The 21,958-nt window shown below is 44.5% G+C and overlaps 1 protein-coding gene across 5 annotated transcripts in view; it reads left to right on the top strand.

Annotated features, from left to right (window-relative positions):
• The window catches only part of Sertad2 (SERTA domain containing 2), a 116,587-nt gene extending 95,440 nt beyond the window's left edge, over positions 1-21,147 (top strand). For 2 of the 5 annotated variants that reach the window (XM_017802598.2, XM_029554810.1), the window contains one exon: positions 16,027-21,147. In XM_017802598.2, coding sequence (XP_017658087.1) covers positions 16,031-16,975 — 945 coding nt within the window. In that variant the 5' untranslated portion in view covers positions 16,027-16,030 and the 3' untranslated portion in view covers positions 16,976-21,147. Of the gene's footprint in view, positions 1-16; positions 315-462; positions 486-8,448; positions 8,472-16,026 lie in introns of those variants that run through there. The other 3 variants (XM_008850637.3, XM_017802599.2, XM_029554811.1) reach the window with 3 other exon arrangements.
• Positions 21,148-21,958: the final 811 nt, after the last annotated feature.

The raw sequence follows: 21,958 nt of genomic DNA, 5'->3' as shown, positions 1-21,958 counted from the left end.
GCCTAGGGCGCCGGGGCTGGAGCTCGCGGGAGGTTTGCGGGCTGCACGTCACTTGTGCACGGCGAGCGCTGGAGCTCGAGCTGCCGCTGGCTCTCCCGGGCGCCCCCTCCGCCCGCCTCCCCCTTCCTCCTGCCGTCTCCACCATTGTAGAATGCTCCCGGCGCGCAGGCAGGAGACGCCGGAGTCGTAGCTCCGGCCTCGCCGCCCGCTCCCAGCACCCTCGGCCCCGCGGCGGGGCGCTCCGCATGGAGCGGGCGTAGTTGGAGTGGGCGGAAACCCCTCGGATGCGTTAGCCTCCGGCGGACCTGCCTGTAGTAAGTACCGGGCGCCGAGCGAGGGCTCCCGGCGACTGGGGCGGGCTGGGGGCGGCGCCGGGCCGGGCAGGGCTGCGGGCGGGCAGGGCCGGGAGCTCCGGGCCGAGGAGGCCGGACGAGCCGGCCCTGTCACCCACCCGCGGCTGGGCGTTGCGGACGAGCGAGATTCAGGTAGCTGGCGCCGCGCTGCTTCACTTCTGAGTTCCGTGGCTGGGTTCCCATCCAACTTGCTGTAGTGTTAGTGAGAGTTTCCCGGTGGTTTTGCGTGAAAACATCCCTTTCCGTCCTCTTTTCCGTGCCCAAGTGAACTGATTTTTGGGTCTGAATGCAAATTAAAGTTCAGGCCTCCTTGGTTTTTAAATTAGAAATCTACAAGTCATCTTGGTGGTAAGGGCGGGGTGGGGGGAGGCTGGGGGGAGCCAGCCGTGCCGACCCGTAGACTTTGTACGGTTGACACGGGGTGCCTTCAGAGAACCATTGCATCAAGAAGGTCGTGAATTGTTCTTATTTTTTCTTGCCGTAAACCATCTTAGCTTTAGCAGAAATAGTAGCAAGCTTAGTTAAGAGTTGAATTTTAAGTTTCACAAAATCAGGCACAGTTTTCTTTTTGCTTGCTACGGGATGGTTTGAGGAGGTAGAAAGTACTTTTTTACAGACACTGAATAGGGAAGAGCAGTCAGCAGAGTGAGCCGTCCAACGTCAGAGACAGTACTTTTTATTTGAACAGAACTGAGCAGCCCCAGTTGGCCTTAAGGTACAGTAAATATTCAAAGCTTTGTACGTAAAATGCTTTGTTTAATTTCCCAGTATATGTTAAGTGTTTATAACTAGAATTGTAGTCACCAGTAGGATTACTGAGGCCTTAAGTTTTTGTTACTAGCAAGATAAGGTGGACTGGACTTCTGTGAAGCCCCTGTTGGGCCACTCAGCAGGAGCCCTGGTTGTTTTGTTGCTGGGGGTTGTTTAGCTCACCAGAAGGCTCCACTCACCCCAGCAGCTATTACCCTCCCTCCCCCGTCATGGCAGCATATTCTGATTTGACTCTGCTGGGAGGGTTAAAAAAAAAAAAAATACCGAGGTCCGGACTCTGGCATGAGCAAGAATCACTGTGGATCCTTGTTTTCCTGATAATTTTACAAATTTCTTCATTTAAAGAGCAAGAAACTGGCCTGGCAAGGTGGGGCAGGCTTTAATCCCAGAAATCCAGGAGGCAGATGAATGCGAATCTCTACAGAGTTCAAGATTAACCATATCTACATAGTGAGTTCCTGGCTATCAGCACCACAGAGTGGGACCCTGCCTCAAACAACAGAAAGCCATAGAGACGGATGTTCAGTTTCCCTTTAGCTTCAGCTTTATTGACATACTTTGTGGTGTTACATGTTAATATAAAATTGCTTGTGTTGTTCAAGTTAGAAGTGCTTTAAAATAATTTCTTTCCTATTCTAATTAAAATATGTGCAATCACACTTGCTCTTAAGTGAGAAATCTTACGGAATAGACTTGGTAGCCTGCCCCCCCCCCCTTTCCTCTCTCCACCTGGCTCTGTTCCTTACTTTTATTTCAACAGGTAGGGGAAAGTCTCACATTTTATAACAACCAGTGTATGGCAGGTGTCCCAGGGAATAGTTTTATTGTCAGGCAAGTATCACAGACTCTTAGGTAACAGCTGCTCAGACTTGCTTCCATTAGAGAGAAGAGTTTTAACTCAGATTTTTAAAATCTTTACCCTCCTGTTTTCTGAATCATTCCCCATAAAAGCTTTTTTAATTTAAGAGCCTGATTACAAATTTTACCCAGTTACTACAGACTAAATTATTGTTAATGGACATAGTAAATAATATATATTGCTTTTTTGTGTGTGTGTGTGTTTTTTTGAGACAGGGTCTCCCTGTAAGTGCTAGCTGACCTGGAATTCACTATGTAGACCAGGCTGGCCTTGAACTCACAGAGATCCGCCAGCCTGCCTCCTGAGTGCTGGGATTAAAGGTGTTTGCCACCACACCTGGCTAATATATTGGGTGTTTTGTTTTGTTTTGGTCTTTTTTTTTTGGTCTTTTTGAGACAGGGTCTCCCTGTAGCCCCAGCTGTCCTGGAACTCACCATGTAGACCAGGCTGGCCTTGAACTCACAGAGATACGCCTGCCTCTGCCTCCTGAGTGCTGGGATTAAAGGTGTACGCCACCATTCCTGGCTACATATATTGTTATTTTTAAGTCACTTAAATTTATATGTAATGACTGGTAGCATTGACAGCCACTATTTTAGACAATGCACAGTTGAAGTGTTTTATCTGTCAAAATATTTTACACTCTAGTAGCTAAGAAAGGTAAAAGTTGTAATGGGTTTTGTTTTGTTTTGGTCTTTTTTGAGACATGGTCTCCTTGTAGCTCCAACTGACCTGGAATGCACTGTGTAGACCAGGCTGGCCTTGAACTCACAGAGATCTGCCTGCCTCTGCCTCCTGAAGGCATGTGATGCTGTGTTGGTGTAACCGGTGTAATTTTTTTTTTTTTTAAACAGGTTTCTTTCCCTGTGGTTTCTTATTAAAGAACATGGTTTTAAAAGTATTGTTTTAATTTCATTCATATTTTGGAATCAAGAATCAAGACCATTTTGTTGCTGTTATTTACAGATCAAAATAGATAAATGCAATATTCAGAAGGTATAGTGCACTTAGAGAATTTCCTAAACTTTTAAGTTCATTGTCCTGGAATATCATTTAGTAAATAGCATTAATTTCGGAGGGGTGGGGGGTTCTGCTTACCTAGTCCAAAGATCAGACAAATGCTAAAGATACCAGAGGGCAAGCTCCAATTTAAGTGAAAATGGCCTGGCGCTAAGGGTGTGTGTATGTATGTATGTGTGAGATGGGCATGTGTTAAGTCAGAAGACAACTTTGTGGAGATGGTTCTCCTTCCACTTTTATGTGAGTTCTGGGAATAGACTCCAGTCTCCAGATTTAATTAAGTAGCAAGCTAACCTGGAACTCACTGTGTAGACCAAGCTGGCCTGAAACTCACAGAGACCTCCCTAGTGCTGGGATTAAAGGCGTGCAGCACCACACCCCCACCAAGTAGCATGCTATCCCCTCAGGCCTCATTAGCTAATTCTGACAGAAAAACATGAAAAATTTTAAATGCTGTGGCCACTTTATATGCATAAGTAATGCATTTTCTACTTGCCGTAAATAAATATTCCCTACTCACGTGATAGAAATATATAAGCTGTAACTTCTGTTTAAGAAGTGTCTGGGTATTTAATTTAGTTTTAATATTTTGGAAGGAAACAACTAAACATAGTTGACTTGTCTTTTAAAGAAAAAGAATTGTGGTCTTAAATGGCCAGTGTAGTTAATATTAAAGGCAAACTTCTGTCCTGTGCAAATACTGGGAAACCTTTATGAACAGAACTGTCCCCAGAGTCCATCACTCATTGTGTGGAGCTGCGTCTTTCTCCGCTAGCACTGCCTAGCAGTTCATTCTTTGTGTAAATCTGTGAATGGCATATGTCAGCCCAGTAAGATGACACACTCCTATTCTGGGTAATAAATAGACTCTTGTGGGAAGGTTTTTGTTTTTAATTCTTGAAGTTCATGAGACAAACAAAAACATGCTTGGTTGTCTAAAAATTTCCTTTTGGAATATGTACAGATTTTAATTTCAAAATAAAAACAGAAGCCAGGTGGGGGCAGGCGGATTTCTGTGAGATCAAGGCCAGCCTGGTCTACATAGCCAGTTCCAGGCCAGCTGGGGCTACAGGGAGACCCTGTCTCAAAAAGACAAAAATAAAATAAAATAAAATAAATAAAACCATCACGATATCTTTTAAAATATATGATTTATAACAGAACAAAACAAATCCATTTTAATTTCAATAAGCACCACGGACCATACAAACTTCCTACAAGCTGGGAAGACTCCACTTACTTCCTTTCAGGGTCCTTTGTCCCTTACCTGTACTCGTTGGAAATACTTGCCATCATTCACTGAAGCAGGCACCGTAGCTTTCCTGCTCTGTTGTACAAACCCTGCATCTTCTAGGCTATACCCTGCTCTCATGGTAGTTTTGAAGTCAGAACCGTGTGCCTGGCTCTTCTGTCTGCTTGTTATCTTACTAGGGCTGGCCTTGCTTCCCAGCAGAGATGGCAAAATGAGGGATGGGGGGGGCACTGGCACCACACAGAGTGGACTGAGCTGTGTGGCTACATGGGGGTGAGGAGCTGGCACAAGAGGGTGGAGAACAGATCTGCAGCAGGCTGTGCAACTGCTATAGCCAGTCTGACTAGTTTGAGGTGCCCAAAGGCAGCTTTGTTTCTCTAGTTACTCAAGGTAGCAGTAAACTTCGGTTCTTAAAACTCATCACATCTGCAGTACTATTTCTCTGTCACTTTGAGCAAACCTGTAGCTTTGTGGAGTTACTAATTCTAAGCTTTTTGGGTTTTTTGTTTTTGGGGGGTTAATGCTTAAAGCCCTTCACAATTGAAAAGAAACCACGAAACCAAGTGTTTTAATTCTAAGGAATTTTGCTTAGAATAGTGAGGAGAAAGGGATTCTGACTCTAGCAGGAACTCTTGATTACAGTGGGCTCTGTGAACCTGGTGACCACCGTATGCACACAGGGCTAGACAGCTTTACCAAAGGCTCTTGCTGCAGATCCACCTTTTAGGCCTTTGCTCCCCTCTCTGGCTGGCTGCTTATCATTCCAGGCCATGCTGCTCCTGAGCTTGGAGCAGGCTGCTGGAGCACCCCACCCTTATGTTAGAAGTATTGCCCAAGTTACACTCAGGGAATCTGAAAGTCCCAAGGTCATCTCTGTGCTAGAACAACAGGTCTGCATGTAGTTCTAGCTAAGGAATGAGATATTAAGGTGGCAGCTGTTTCAAATTGATCTCCTTCTGCCATGGGTGATCCACACTAGCTCTTCAGGTTCCTTTCCTTTTTTGAGTCGGGGGGAGCATTTTCAACACTTTGTCTGCAAACTTCTGTATCTTTGAGTCTTTGCTGTCCTAGAAAACTGATCTGGCAGAGGAATCTGGGTGCTATGGGCTTCAGCTGAAAATTTTTTCCTCTTTCTGCTGGTCAGAAACCTACCAGTGAGCTTTTCTGAAGTTGGCTTGTAACACACACACACACACACACACACACACCCCTCCCTGTGCTGGGAATGGAACCCAGGGCCTCAGTTATGCCAAGCAAGTGAGTTCTGAACAAATTGCATATTCTTATAATGCTGAGGATGGAACACCCCCCCCCCTTGCATGTGCTAGGTAAGCAGGGAACAATTTTTAAAATACTGATCTCTTTAAAAATATCTTTGCCATGTCCAGAAACATAAAAAATAAAATGTTGGTGATTCTTAATTGTGTGGCTGCATTTACAAATCCAAATGAAGCTGGGCATGGTGTCCCACACCTTTCACTCCAGCACTAGGGAGGCAGAGGCAGGCAGATCTCTGTGAGTTCAAGGCCAGCCTGGTCTACACAGTGAGTTCCAGGTCTGCTGGGGCTACAGGGAGACCCTGTCTCAAAAAGACAAAAAGAAAAAAGAAAAAAAATCCAAATGCAATTTTTTAGAGGGCCTCTGCTTCTCATAAAGCTACCAAAGGTAGATGGAACAAGCAGAATGTTAGGGGTGGTTAGCTGGGTAGGATTGAAGGAAGCTCCTCACAAGAATCCTTGGAAGTAGTGAATGTGGAACTATTAAATTATTTTCCTTAGAAATAAATATTTAAGGGGCTAGAGAGATGGCTCAGCGGTTAAGAACACTGGATGTTCTTGCAGAAGACCCAGTTTCGAATCCCAGCACCTACATGGCAGCTAACAACTGTAACTCCAGTTCCAGGGGAACTGACAGCCTCTTCTGTCCTCCTCGGGCATTGCATGACACAGGTGCACTTACCTACATGCAGGCAATACACACATACACATAAAATAAAAATAATAAAATATTTAAAAAATATTTAGTACATTTAGTGTGGCCCTCTGATTATTTTGTGTTTAATCAAATGGCTTTCCTTAAATTTACCTCAAAATAGCCTGGGGAAAAATGGCTACTATATTTACAAAGTATTCACTGCCCTTTATTTTGTAATTTTATTACCTTTTTCTCCTGTGTGAACTACTCAAGTATATAATACAAAATGTAAATTGTCTTTGTGAAACTTTACCAGCCTCCCTAGTTTGGTTTTTTATTTTGTTTTGTTTTGGTCTCTTGGAGATAGGACCTCCCTGTAGCCCCTGCTGGCCTGGAATTTTGCTATGTAGGGGCTGGGATCCTCCTGCCTGCCTACTGGGTGCTAGAATTAAAGGTGCTGCAACAACACACCTGGCCCTACCGAATTCTTAAAGGTATTCTAAATATGTAGGTTACTTACATAGGCCTCGAACTCACCATCCATTCTCCTAAGTTAATCTTTAACTTTTTTTTTTCTGGTCTTTTTGAGACAGGGTCCCCCTGTAGCCCCAGATGTCCTGAAACTCGCTATATAGACCAGGCTGGCTGGCGTTGAACTCACAGAGATCCGCCTGCCTGTGCCTCCTGAGTGCTGGGATTAAAGTCGTGCGCCACCACACCTGGCAATCTTTAACTTTTAAGAAGCACTTCCATAAAAACATTTCTTGACGTAGCATTCTTAGTTTTCAGTTCTTTAGTTTTATTACTGTCAGGTAGTTCGCTAACAAGGCCCTTGGAAGGTGGCCTCTGGTTTTAACTACAGTGCAGCTTTTCTTTTCACTGAATTGTCCCTAAAGTTACATTTAGGTGTTTCGTGTGGATGTTTTGTATAGCTTTTATGTATAAGAGTCATTTTAAGGAACAACTGTCATACCTTTAACAAATCCTTTGGTTTTTCCTTGGAAGTCTTTTATGTTCCCTTGACACTGTTTATTAAGGGTCTCTCATGTGGGTGAAAAACAAGGTATCTTTGGGGAAAAGATGCTACTAGAGAATTGAAACCAGAATCCCATCCAAGCAATTATAAATACAGAAGAAAAAAATATTTTCGTTGTGCTGGGGAATGGGGGCGGTTGGGAAGCTGGAGCAGCTTCATTGGCACACAGTCCTGTTGGGGAAAGTCAAACCGAGACTCCAGACTCAGAGTGCTAAAGATGTACTCTGGACACCAAATCATTATGAAGTAGCTTCAGACTGTAATTTTGTTTATAGTTACCAGTTTTCAAATGGAAAAAAGATACTAGTTCATCTGTTAGGAACATTATTAGTTAACATATATTCTATAACCAGAGCTTGTAATTTGACTAAAAAGAATCCCAGCAGGTAGTTACACAGTAGCTTGCTTCGTTATATCCCTAAGGTTAACGTCATTACACTTAGAATTAAATGGCTCCTCCTCAGTATTCTTTCTGAAGGGTTTTCCCAAATAACCTTGCAGCATTATCTGTTCAGTGTGGCGGTAATTTACTGTTATTAAGAAGCAGCAGGATTGTTGAGAGCCTCTATACTAGTGAAGTTCTAGTGGTAAACGTGGGAAATTCATTCTGTGGTTGGGAGTCGGCCTCAGAACCCCCTCTGGAAATCAGAACTGTCACCTCCTCCAAGCCCACACCTCACGACTTGGGTTTGAGTTTGTTTTTGTGTGTTTCTTCTCACTTGAGGAATCCTCCAGGGATCCCAACCGTGGTTTTTGAAACACCAATGTTACTTATATACAGGCAATAAGAGTTTGAACCGTAGCATAATGTAATTTAGTCTGGGCTTGGCAAAGCTCCCGGCTCTTAGCACTGTCCTGTGGATACCTGAATTGGGGATTGATTCTGGAAATAAGACTGCTTTGAGAGCTAGACAGAACTGTAAGTGGCATGGCTGCTCTGCTGCGCCCCCTTGTGGCTGGATGTAGCGCCGTCTTTCCGCCTTTATTAAGGCTTCCAATTTGGTCTGGCCTGCCTGTCTGCTTACCCAGTCTACTTACCTAGAGCATCAGTAGCTTTCTTCTGTGCACAATTACCTTCCGAGTTAATTTAGTCGTTTTTGTGTGTGTGGGGGGGTGCAGTGCTTATTTGATATTTTTTTATTTGTGGGGTTTTTTCCAGTACAAATAAGTGATGTGCTGTTTAACTTTTAGATGGAAAATTCCAGACATACTCAGAAGTCATAGTACAGCAGACACACAGCCTCATTCCTGACACCTGCCTCCAAGGTATCAACATTCTGTTGATATTGTTTCATACATATGGCCATTTTCTGTTTGTTTCTGGAGTGTTAAGTTAACTTGAGGCTTAGTATGTTGTTGTGAACCTTCAAGTTCAGAATCCTGAGGTAAAATAGAAGAATCGTTAGCACTTCCATCATCTTCGAAAGTGACTGGGGTCTTCGGCTTCCTTAGGGTTAGGGTTGCAACCTGAATTCCCAGCTGGCCTTACACTAGTACATCTGGGTATTAGAAACATTTTGTGCTGTTTGCCATGTTCTTTAAAAAAGCCAGTTTTACTTTCCAGATTTCACTAACGAGGCATAATTTATTCTACTTATACATCTTTTTCTTTATTCCCAAGAAACTCTGAATTTGACTCCAGTAGTAAAATGTAGTTGGTTGTCAGCATTTTAAAATCCTTTCCTTTTTCAACCTAAAAGATTATATTTGATAAGCTAGCATTAGAAATTGTACTGAGTGTAATAGTGGCATGTGAAAATCCTGAGGAAAAGCTAGAAATTGTTAAAATGTAGACATCAGCCCCACATGATAGAAATTGTTCCTTTAAATGACTTGGAGACTGGCTGGAACTGGGCTGATGGAGCTGTGGGCCAAGGGGGGGAGGGGGCTGGCCACGCAGGGGCAGAGGGCCACGGGCTCTGTGTCAGGTTACAGCAGCCTTGAAGAGCAGAGCTCAGGGAACTGGCTGGATCTGGTGACTGGCTTTATAATTACATTGCTGATTTGTTAGGGGAGGCTTTGTCTTACTTACCAATTAGCATGGATGTTACTGCAGGGACCTCCGAAACCCTGGATAGGCTTTGGTTTAAAAGTATGAGCTTCCTGATTCCAGCAGTTTACACGTTTGTCTTCGGCATTTTGGGGGGGCCCTGGGGCTCTTGCCTTGTCTACAGCAGAACCTCTGTCGGCACTGTACATTGTCTCTATTGCTGTTATTCCCCTAGGCCAGGGGCTGTTTCTGTGGGGTCTGAAGTCTGCTTGATGCCTATTCTGTCCCTCACGCACCCTCCTGGAGGGAACCCTCCATATTTGTGTGCAACTGCAGCAGGGCCCTAGAGGCCAGCCTGTTTCTCTTAGCTTCCTTTTCTGGCCCTGCCATGTCCCTGATCGCCACTTTCTTTGCAGTATGCTCTTTGTATTCTGACTGTGTTTTGCTGTTCCTTGGAGGAAGCAGGGCATTAAAAGCTTAGATATGATCAGGTTTCTTAGTCCAGTGTGTTCTTCAAGGTATAATATGTTAAGTGGTTCCCCATTGAGGCAGACATGGCATTTCCTCCTTGCCTAGTGCTGCCTTCACAGTACTATGGCACACTGCAGGGAAGGCACACCAGTGGCCACACTGGATCTGTGCCAAGGAAACTCCCCAGAAGCTACATTCCCCCCTTTAACTTCATTGATCCACCTGAAGAACCCTCCTTCCTCCAGTTGTTTTGCTTTGTAACTGACTTTTGAAAAATCATGTCATTTAATTGTGCTATCTCCCTGAATGCAATGCTGGATTTCTAATTGTTGCTAAAATTCTTGGGGGGTGTCACTCCTCCCAAGGTTCAGTGACAGAGCAATGGGTAAGAGCTTACGTACAGGTGTGTGGGTGCTCCCTCCCTAAGACCACACTGGAAGGTCTTCACCCAGTATGGATGAGGACTTCCCCATAGTCGCTTAAATAGAGTTACCTCCGCCCCCTTTCCCCCTGGCTGCATGTAATTAGGGCCACATTGTTTGGGGATGTGACTGGATACTCAGATGAAGGTCCTCTCCCTGCCCCTCTCCCTCTCTCTATCGTTTCTCTCTCTCTCTCTCCCTCTCTCTCTCTCTCTCTCTCTCTCTCTCTCTCTCTCTCTCCCTCTCTCTCTCTCTCTGTATGTGTGTGTACAGTTAATAGTCTGAGTTCCAGCTGTGATGATCTTTGGCAAGCTGGCATAGCTGAGCTCAGAAGATGGCTTCTGCCTAACTGTACAACAGTAGTCCAAATAGAAATTGAACCAGGCTATTGAAAATATATAGAAGGTACCAGTCAGTTCAGCCTTAGATTATTTCTAAGAGATGACTGCCTAATTTCCTGGTTCATCCTGACCTCCCCAACCAACCTGGGTATTAAGCATGCTCCTCCCATCCCAGATGACGCATTGTCTCTCGTCCGCCCCAACTATTCGGTTTGTTCCTTCTGTCTGGCTTAATAATGTTTGGGATGAATTGAGTTAAAATATAATACAAACTTTTATATCTTTTTTTGACTAGCACCAAATTTGCCAATCTTCATAGGTGGAAGAGGGCTCCTATACCGCCCATCCTGAGGTTGACAGCTCTCAATTGGGCCACCAGGAGAAGCCCTGGGGGCATGGGCTGCGGTGAGCCTACAGATGAGAGTAGTGGTTTTTGGTGATGGTGGTGGTGACAGAAATGATTATTTGGGAAAGTAGGTTTCCTGTTCATTAAAATTCATGAATGTTTAATTTTGACAGTTCATATTAAAGGACATTGATATAAAAAATAGTAAGACATAATTTTTTAAATAGTTGGAGAATTATAGGTAACAATAATTTACATTACATTGGGAGAGTCTGAATGAGTTAAAAATAAAAGCTATGGAATGTTACCCTTTAAATATATATTCTTTCAGTTTCTTTTTGGACCTTGGGCCTTAGGCATCCTGGCTAGTTAAAGATGGCTGCAAGGTTCACCTAGGGACCCTGTGGGTCTGATATCTGAGAAGCTGAGCTTTAGCATTCAAATTGCACCTGAGCTGTAATTATGTATTCAGTACTTTTTTTTTTGTATTCAGTACTTTTATATTAGTTATCAAACCAGTCATGGTGGTAGACACCTGTACTCTGAGATGCTTGTGAAGCTGAGGTAGGATTGTTTAGCCCAGCTTTTCTCAAGTCTCACTGTATATCCCCAGCTGGCCTGGATCTTGCTATGTAGACCAGGCTGACCTCAAACTCACAGAGATCTGCCTGCCTCTGCCTCCTGAGTGCTGGGATGAAATGCTTGTGGCACTTTGCCCTGCAAGACCCCCCATCTCAAAAAGAAAAGAATCACCTGTCAGTTGTTATCACAAATTGCTGCACATTTCTTTTTGCCTGCTTTGCTTAGACACAAAAAGGAAGACCTTCAGCATCAGGATGAACTGAGTAAAGGCATTCTCAGGTATAATAGTAAAATGGCCTGATGAGGACCAGAGAAAATCTTGCTTCTCAGAGGTCTGCAGTCTAACATCACTTGGAAACTTTTTGGAAATGCAGATTGCTAGAGCCCATCGTCTGTGTTGGATGCTTGCCCAAGTGGGAGAATAGGGTAAACAGGAGGGGCTCTCTACTCTGGAGCTTTCTTGCCTGCTCTGCTCTGGGGTCTGAAGCTCTTCCCTCCCAGGAACATATTCACCCATGGACACCCCTACCTGTTTTTTCATTTCTCTGATACTCCTCTGTGTCTTAGTCTTTCCAATTTACTGTTCTTTTATTCAGGGACTTTTTACGTGACCGTTTCTGTATCAGGAAGGGCCCTAAGCTTAGAGCACAGAGGTGAACAACGCAGGCAGTATTGTGCCCCCAGGGGCCTTGCTGTCAGAGCTAGCTGACAGACGTACCTATTTCCAAAGGGTCTCCTTTGCCCATCCAGGCCACCGTAATCTCTCATATTCCCTAATGTGGGAGTTGTTCAGGGCTTGGAGTGGCAGAGCCATGGAATGCTAGATAAAGCGGTGCTCTGGTCCTTTGTTGAGGGAACTTCTAGTGACATATGTTACTTTTGAGTATCTGCCTCAACAGAGTGTAAGGCCTCCTGGTGAGCAGTTGCACAACTGAAGACCAGGTCTGGTGAATAGAGAGTTCTTCTTTTACTTTCCTACTGAACTTTGTTCTTTACCTTTAAATTTTAGTTGGGTGCAGTTAATATTTGCTAAATCAATTTTACAAACTACAGACTGGGCTGTGGGGGTGGTGGCTCAGTGGTTGAGCACATGCCCAGGATGAGTGAGGCCCTGGGTTTGAGCCTAGACCTAAATATAAGTTTGGAATGTCAGGAATTTGTTCTAGAGAGTTTCTTTGGAAGGGAGGGTATTTTATCTCAAAAAAAAAACAGCCAATGGATACACAATAGAAAAGAGGCTGTGGGAGTTTAGGCTGCTTTGGGTAGCAGAAGAGGGAAAGGAAGGAGCCAGCCACCCGACTCTTCCCTGTGAGGGTCTCCAGCCCAGCCCTAAGGTCCAGAGGCTCTTTGGGGTATTTGAAAATCTGGATAGAAGACTTGGCCTTTGGGTTTAGGTGTTTTGGGTTTTTGTTTTGCTTTTTGCAAGCTGAGAGAGGAGACAAAAAGTGGGGCACCATAGTCCCAGGTGGCCCAAGAAGCAAGCTAGTCTGTGCTTCTTTTGAGGCCTGTGACCTGGAGCCCCTTCTGTAGCGGTCCTGGAAGCCCTTAATGAGCTGCCACTACTGCTCCTGCAGTCTGCCCCCATGTGAGGCCTTTTGAAAGGTCACGTGCCTCTCAGATGGCGCTTAAAGAGCTATTGTTACTTTTTCAGAGTGCCTGAGCAGAAAGAGGCTTCTGAGAGCTGGCTCAAAGAGGCCAGAAAGCCAAGAGCCTGGCTTTTTGCCCTTTGGTTCTTGAGGGCATGTCTTGTCATCTTTAAATTATGTCCTGCCTAAGAGATAGTTGTTACACAACCCTGTGTGGAAGAGGTCTGCTGTCCTCTTTTGGAGAAGTTGGAGACCCTTTAGAGCATGCTAATGGCCAGGTTACTACCTTGAATTAAGCATATTTTGGGAAATCTTCACTTTTAAATAAAAAGGTGGATTTTAGATTTGTTGCTTTTTTTTTCCTACAATGATTTAGCTAGAATTTGAATTGTGTGCATTTTGCAGTTTTATTTGGTATATGGAGCCTTTTTTTCTTTTTCTTTTTTTTTTTTTTTGCCTCAGCACAAAAGAAAAAAAAATTAAACCTGTTTTGAGATGTAGAGGGCCTTATTTATATATTTGAAGAGCGTGTAAGGTTTTAGCTTGCATATCTGTTCACAGATTCTGCTTACAGGGCCCTCCGCCCTCTTGTTTCAAGTCAGCATTACAAATGTCTTTGTAGGTTTTTCCCAAATCAGAATTAGCTTGTGGCTCTGACCAGCTGGATCATTCTAATTGGAAATTAGATGCTTCTCACATTTAAGTCTCTCTGAAAGTCCACAGATACTGTTCAGCTATGGGAATTCTTCTAAATGACTACAGTGTCTCATAGCCTGGGTATGTTTTAAATATGTGAGTTTTGTAGACATGGTGATTTATGTATTATTCGGCCAACAAGATGGTTCAGTGGGTAGGAGTCTTGCTGAGCAAGCTGAGGGGCTCAGTGGCTCACAGTGGAAGAAGGGAACCAGCCCCAAGGAGCTTTCCTCTGTCTTCCTCATGCACCTCTACACACACACACACACACACACACACACACACACAGAGTCACACACTAATAATAAATTTTTAAATGTACTGGGTGCACTTACCTACATACAGGCAATACACGCATACACATAAAATAAAAATAATAAAATTTTTTTTAAAAATGTACTATTGAGAATGTACTGACAGTTGGGATGTAGTGGAACACTCCAGTAACTACGGCTGCTCAGTAGGCTGAGACAGGCAGCTTGCTTGAGCCTATGAGTTTAGACTAGCCTGGTAAACAATCTCCAAATCTCCCAAGGAGGGTGGGGAATGGGGGAGAGAGAGAGAAAGAGAGATTGATTAACTTTGAGAAATGCTAGAGTGTGCATGTTTGTATTTGTGTACTCACACACTGAAGTGACCACTGGTGTTATTAGATCCTTTTTGTCACAACAGTTGATTACAGGACTAGTCTTTGGTTCTCATGATTGGCACCTGTTTTGTTAGTGCTTATACAGTGAGGAGAGATGTTTTGTACATGTAACTCCACGTTCTTTATAAGCATTGGCAGATCTCAAGCAGATACCGACCTGCAGTTGTCTTCATCTTCCACCATAAGTCAGACACCTCAGGGGGTTGTATGCCAAACTCTTTGGCCCCTCTATGTCTGCTTTGTGGGGCAGCATGGCTTTCCTTTAAATAAAATGTTGAAAGAAACTTGGGTGAAGTGTGTTCATCCTGTTAGCTTTCTCTTTAGGGTCAGACTTGAGATTCGAATGGCTGGTGAGGTCTAGGTGGGTTCATGTGATGACCTCTCTCCCCTGCCCCTGGCAGAGTACCTGAGCCTTTGCAGATGTGAGGTGAGCATTAGTGAAGGGATGAATGAGGGCCTAGCGGGCAGCTGCTGCAAGGCAGCAAAAGGTAAGAAGCATTTAGAGGAAACTCAGATAACTACTGAGTAGTTGCTCATCCACGAAGGTGTCACAGGATTGAGCCACATTTGGAGAGGATTCCCACCAGGCCAGGGGTGAATGCTACTTCACATTCTGAGCGAAGGTCCTGGTTTAGTGAGAACCTCATCCCTTCATCTAGACAGCAGGAGAGCTTCCTCTTGTTTTCAAGATCTGAACTGGGCATGTGGTGTGTGTCTGTAGTCCTAGCATTTGGGAGGCTGAGGCAAGAGGGTTAGATACATATTGAAACCTTGCTTTAAAACCTAAAACAATCACAAGAAAGTGAGCTCTGTGAGGCAAAGGCTGGCCAAGTCCTTCTGCAGTAGAAGTTCTGAAAGGAGGCAGTGCCTGTGTGGCCGTGGAGAACTGAAGCACCCCTCCAGAGATGACAGCCAGGAACACCAGTGTTCTCAAATGGATCTTACAATTTAACCCATTGTTGAATTCTCAGGGTCTGAGTTACTCCTTGGCAGTACATCTCTGAAATCACAGTAGGTATTTTGTCACGAAATATCTCAAATACCCAAACGGCAGGGCTTATAATCAGAGCAAATTACTTTAAAATTCAAGCGATTGTATTCATACACAAATGTGCTGTGAAACTGAGCCAAGCAGAAACCCAGACAGAGAAACACGCACTCCTCCCTTGTTCTAGAATGGAAGGCAGTGATAACTCAGGTCCTGTGGTTGGTTAGCATGGGTGAAGTGCTTCACATGTCACCCTCTGCCTGAGGCCATTCTGAAAGGTCAGTTCTACCAAAATTGTACATGTTTCCCCTCTTCTAATTTCTCTACTGTCCCAGTTGCACTCAAGATGTAACACCTATGTCTGTTGAGGTCATGTGTTGTCTTGAACTTTAAAAATCAATCCATTTGGGTGGAGGGAAATTGAACCCCTGCAGTAATAGTTAGGCATGCACATGAGCTGAAAAACATAAAAAATCAGTTTCCACGGTAACTCCTAACTTCTCCACGTCGTACACAAAGTATGTTGGCCAAGACCTACTGATAAAAATTGCTCGGCAGGCATGAAGGGGTAGATTTCCTACTTCTCTCTTTGTATAAAAGGCCTTCCCCAATAAAGCCATCTACTCTACTGAGTAACCCAGGGCAGGAAACTACAGTCTTAAGTCCTAAGCTCTTAAGTCAGCATCTTTTTTTATGGTGGACATTGGCCTTTGTGTGATTCATGCCATTTCCTGTCTTTCTCCTTTGTAGATATATGTTGGGTAAAGGAGGAAAACGGAAGTTTGATGAGCATGAAGATGGGCTGGAAGGCAAAATCGTGTCCCCCGCTGATGGTCCATCCAGGGTGTCTTACACCTTACAGCGCCAGACTATCTTCAACATTTCCCTTATGAAACTGTACAACCATAGGCCTCTGACGGAGCCAAGCTTGCAGAAGACTGTTTTAATTAACAACATGTTGAGGCGGATCCAGGAGGAACTCAAGCAGGAAGGCAACCTGAGGCCTCCATTTACCCCCTCTTCCCAGCCCAGCGACTCGCTGAGTGACAGCTACCGAGAGGCACCACCTGCCTTTACCCACCTGACCCCACCTTCTGCTCACCCCTGTGACCTAGGAAGCACTACGCCCTTGGAGGCCTGCCTCACCCCTGCCTCACTGCTCGAGGCCGACGATGACACTTTTTGCACTTTGCAGGCTGTGCAGCCTGCAGCTTCTACCAGACTCTCCGCTCCAGCCCTTCCTCCAGAAAAAGACAGCTTCTCCTCTGCCCTGGATGAGATCGAGGAGCTCTGTCCCACATCTACCTCCACAGAGGCGGCGGCGGTAGCACCAGACAGCTCAAAAGGGACCCCTGGTGAGTCCCGCATCCAGAAATCAGAGGGGCCCCAGGAGGGCCGCACAGATGACTCAAGACTCCTGGACTCTCTGCCTGGGAATTTTGAAATAACAACGTCCACAGGTTTCCTGACAGACTTGACCCTGGACGACATCTTGTTCGCTGACATTGATACATCCATGTATGATTTTGACCCCTGCACGTCTGCATCGGGGACAGCCTCAAAAATGGCCCCTGTGTCAGCCGATGACCTCCTCAAGACTCTGGCTCCCTATAGCAGTCAGCCAGTTGCCCCGAGTCAGCCTTTCAAAATGGACCTCACAGAGCTAGACCACATCATGGAGGTGCTCGTTGGGTCCTAAGACCTGGGGACCCAGTGACTGCTCCCACCCAGGCCCTGCAAGCGTGCCCGCGACCCTGACACTTCTCCGCACTGTGCATGCACCCTTGCTTGCCTTTTTCAGAGAAAACGAAAATTTTACGAAAGTATCACACTAGATTTGTTTTGTTTTGTTTTGTTTTGTTTTTTGAGCAGAGTTGGAGTGCCTTCATCCGAGTATGACCACTTTTAATATGCTTTTCTGAATGGCTCCTCAAGAGACCTACCGCCCTGGCATAGGAGAGAATACATTTGAAGACAGTGTGTTGCTAAGTCGAATGATGAACATAAACAGTTCAAGAGAAGCACAAGGATTAAGTTGGAAAAGCTGTAAATTGCATGTGCATATTTGTCTATTTTTTCTATAAGTTTTATTGCAAGAGGTAAAAAAGAAAAATATATATATTATTTAGATAATCTCAGTACCTTTTCTGGCATTTTTGCCCTGTATAGGTTGACTTGGCAATTCAGCCTTTTTAGAGGCATTAACTATTCCTCGTAAGTGTTGCATTTACATGGCTGTTTAGAAAATTGCTGCCCAAATTTATTTTATATTTTTGTACAGATTCTGCAGTTTATGATATTGTTTTTCTAAAAACAAATGCTGTTTATACATATGAGATAGCTATTTTGATAGGATTTGCTCACATAGTTCCTGCAAACTTAAGATGTACAAGTTGCACTTGTACTTTTATAGAGTCGTAATGTTTTATATGTGTATGGTGCAAGAGAAAATTGGATCAAATCAATCTGCAGTTGATATCCCCAAATGCAGACACACTCAGACACACACAGCACTTAAGAAAGGGCCAGACAACACCCAAATTTCACAAGCACCAGCCCCTCACAATCACCCGCCAGTACAGCAACTTCCAAAGCCATAGCCCCATCTGCTCATCAAACTCACATTAAGCAGTTGGCAGGGAGATGGCTGCGGAGCTTGGGGTTGAAGTGATGATCTCCTTAGCTCCCTCTTTCTAGCAAAGGCTATTATTATCTTACTACTTAAGGTTGTATTTATGCCAAGTTTGCTCTTTTAATTGTTTTTATTTTTTTTAAATAAAAACTCAAATCTTTCCCTTTTGGCATAACTTTTATGATGAGACCACAATTTTATGTAACAGAGTTTATGACAGCTCTTCATGGAGCCGAGCCCTGCTTCAGGACCTGGGGCTCGTAAAGAAGAAATCCCCCCAGAAGGCGTACGTCATGTTGCTAACCTGCCTTTTCCCGTGTCCTGTCCCTAGAGCTTTTGTTCCCTGTTGCCAAGAGCTGCAAATGGCATCTTCACGATCACCACAGTGAGCTCTCAGCTCACCTCCGCCAGCCGGGATGCACTCTTCCGACATCTGTGACTCTTTGTCACCCTATGTCACGACACCCAGTCTTGTTGCTTTCTCTATCAGCTGCTGGTTTAACTACACCTTCCAAGGCTGTTCTACCCAGATACACAGACAGGAATTTCTATGCATGTTTCTGCCGCTCTCCCTGTCTCCCACCCCCGGACACCCTTAAGAGATAACTTTTTAGTCCCAATGATATCCATTTACTTTAAAGAGGTTGTTCTGTTTGTTTTTCCAGTGTATCATGCTCGTTGCTGAGATCTATTGCCTTTTCTGTCTCCATGTTTCTTTCTCTCAGTGGTACTTCCGCTACTGAGTGCAGGTTGCAGCCCTATATTGCGATGCAGGCGGCTTCTTTAGGAATTAACTTTCGTATTTATTTAAAATTTTTTAAATTATGGGGTTTTGTTTTTGTTGTTGATGTCTTTGTTGTTCGTCATTTGTCAATATTTAGTCACCAATTCTGCTCACTTCTTGCCATGGATAAAATGAGGTCTTTCTGGCCAATTAAAAGATAACTTTATAAGTGGCACTTTAAACAAGCCATAGATAATTTATTTTCATAATGCACATGGCAAGCAACTGCACTGGTGGTGAAGGAACTGCTCGTTTAAGTAAAAGATCTGTGTATGATATGATTAAATCTTTTTACATTCTAATTTACCTTTTCCCCACTTGAATGTGTTTTAAAGGCTAATTATCAACTCGGTAGAGCAGTGAGAAACTGATCAAATTGCACTTGTTCTCCTGCAAGCACCCTCTCTCTATATATACACTTCTTACTGTTAACAGATGTGTCCTGTCCTTCGATGTAGGACCAGGGACCATATGATAGGGTGAGGGTTGTTGTTAATGCTTCCAAGTGTCACTGTGCCTCTCCGTTTTAAGAGCTTCCCGTTGTAGAGAACAGGTGTGCCGGGACTCTCTGTTTTACAACTGGAGTACCCTAGAACTAGACACATGCCACACACATCTACATACACGTGCATATACAGTAGTGTTGATTATTCTGAAAAAAAGTGGCATAACACAGTTGATTGCCTTTGTCAAAAACTGATTTACAGTAACTTAGAGCGACTGTACTTTGGTTGGATTAGCAAATTATGTGTTTAAACAATCCCGTATGTTAGGCAACAGTTCAAACAAGCACAGAAGCATTGCCCAGACTTGGTTCTCTGAGTCTCGTGTATTTGTAAGACCAGGCTTCAAAATCAAATCAGAACCCCTCAACAACAGCAGGCAAATGCTTTTCAACTCTGACACCTTTGCCATGAATTCTTAAGATGTACATGGGAAATTAATGACCCACTTTCAGAGAGAGCAAACTCATCAAAAGTCAACACTTGTCTGTGCCCTATTTATATTAAATGATGTCCCAACAGGAAGAGTAGGAGCCAGAGCAGGCTCTCCAAGTCCCAGTCTGTGTGTGGGATGCACTTCCCGACACGTCCTGGCAGCAGAGCCAGGCAGGCAGCCTGAGAGGCCTCTCGGCGGTCTGGGCCTGAAGAGGCAGTTCCTGACAGTGATGTGCGATGAAGGGACAAAGTGAGAGCAGAGCCTGAGAGCTTCAAATTTGAAGTTTCCCCATAAGTTATTTATTCCTTTTTTTTTTTGCTGTGTAAATATATTTATTTTACTGTGGAGCTCTAACAACATCTGGGTGGTAACGTGCAGAATGCATGATAGGAATGTATTTCTTGTAGGAATGTAAATTTGTATTAAAAAGGGAGCCAAGCCAGGCCCCCTGGTCTTCTCATTGAATGCACAGTCCACGTTCATTTTTACTCTTGTCTCCAAATGGGTCTGTTTGAAATATGCAAAAGGTATGGATAAGGGATGTTTTAATACCTCCAAATTTTTAAGAAAATCAAGCATCAAAGGGTTGATATTTTTTAAAGTTTTCTGTGTAGCACTTTTCGCTTGATGACAGAAGGGGTAACACATGGGCACCCACCTTCATACCAAAGGGTGAGCAATGGCCACAATCTCCCACACCGCTCAGGTGTCTTTAGCAGTTGAGCTTTTGATGGCCATAGCCCCTTGAAGTGCCCACCACCACCCTGATGTCAATCAAGGAAAATTTCTTTTAAAAATTAGCTCCAAAGAGCCAAAGTATCAACTCACAGATCATTTTTAAAGCTTAAACTCACCACCTTTGCAGTAAACAATGCATTCGGAATACTGCAAGGGCAGCCTTCTCAAATGACAGATACAAGAGCTTCCACTCTGTGCAGAGGTTGCTGTTGTCGGTATAAGTTGTCTTAATGTCAAAATCTTGCTCTTACAAATTGGACCTTTATATGTTTCCTGAAAATACCAGAAAGAGCATATTTGACTTGTCCTAGCTGTAAATGGTTGACTTCCTGTACCTGCCCCGCACCTGGATGCCAGCAGGTGCGCATCTGCTTGCGTGCGATTGTTTCCAATGCTTCCAAGAATGAGTCTATGTGGTTCTTAAAAATCAGCCAGGATCAAATGCTCTTGCAGACAAAGCCAATAAAAATTTTGGACTTCTTTCGGGGAACTTGGAAGAGAAATGCGGCCCATATGTACAGCACCAAGGTGTTGGAAGGGTGTACATAGGGACGTGTTGGGTGCATGGGTTTTGTCAAGAGGAGGTGTGACCTTTCCCCACAGACCTGAGAGCTGTGCCTTTTCTATGCAATACTACAGATGTCACATCAGAACCCAGCAGACTGTGCTCAGTGTGGTTCATTCAGGCTGTAATCTAAGCAGTTGGGCAGATTAAATATACATGGAAATGGGCCGTCTTTTGTAGTTTTATATTATACAATAAACAGTTAAAAGATGAGAGATGTGTTGACTGTTTTCTTCTGACTGGAGTACAGCCAGCTTGTGTGGGACCATTTGCTCCTGTTAAGCTCCAGCCCACAGTAGACTGCCCAGGCTGGTGCTCTTGATCTTCCTGAACCTTTTCAGCCTCCGAACCGCTTTGCTCTTCCGCTGCTCCCCAGGGACCTTCTTGACCGCCATTTCTCTCCAGTCATCATTTTTCCCAGGGTTCTTCCCAAGCCTCCGAGGCACAGTCTGTTTGCTTAACCTGAGACAATCTCCCACCCACATGAAGCACTTGGAAAACTTGAACCCCCCCTGCGTCTCCCCAGCGCTGGGCTGCAGTCTCCACCAGATTCGCATGGATGTCTTATATGAAGTATGTCCCTGCTCCACGGGACCCCCTACCTAGGCCTCTTGTCCCTTCCCTGGCTCAGCTCAGCTGCCCACACAGGAAGTCTGCCTCTCAGTTCTAGCCTCTTTGCCCCTCTGACCCCTTTCTGTCCCTACACTCCCTGAGCCGTACCTCTGCCGTCTTCACCTACTGCTGGTGTGCCTACGACACCAATCTTCCTGCCCTGATGGTCTCAGTGCTGTCACTAATGCCAGCTGCTATGATGAAGCCCCAGTGACTCATGTGATATCTTCCCACTATCCAGAAGCCCCCGATGGCAATCTGGGCACTCTGCCATCTTCAGGGATTCTAAGAGGGGTGGGAGGAGGTAGATAGCCAAGCACTCCCTGACAGCTGGGCCACTGTACCAGCCGGTGAGGGGGGACAGAAGGGGACATGAGAGAGCTGGAAAAAGTGTTCCATTAAATCAGCTATG

This window comes from Nannospalax galili, unplaced genomic scaffold, assembly GCF_000622305.1.
Source record: "Nannospalax galili isolate Female #2095 unplaced genomic scaffold, S.galili_v1.0 scaffold805, whole genome shotgun sequence".
Classification (NCBI taxonomy): domain Eukaryota; kingdom Metazoa; phylum Chordata; class Mammalia; order Rodentia; family Spalacidae; genus Nannospalax; species Nannospalax galili.
Note: the sequence above shows the minus strand (reverse complement) of the source record. Positions and strands in the feature narration are given on the sequence as shown.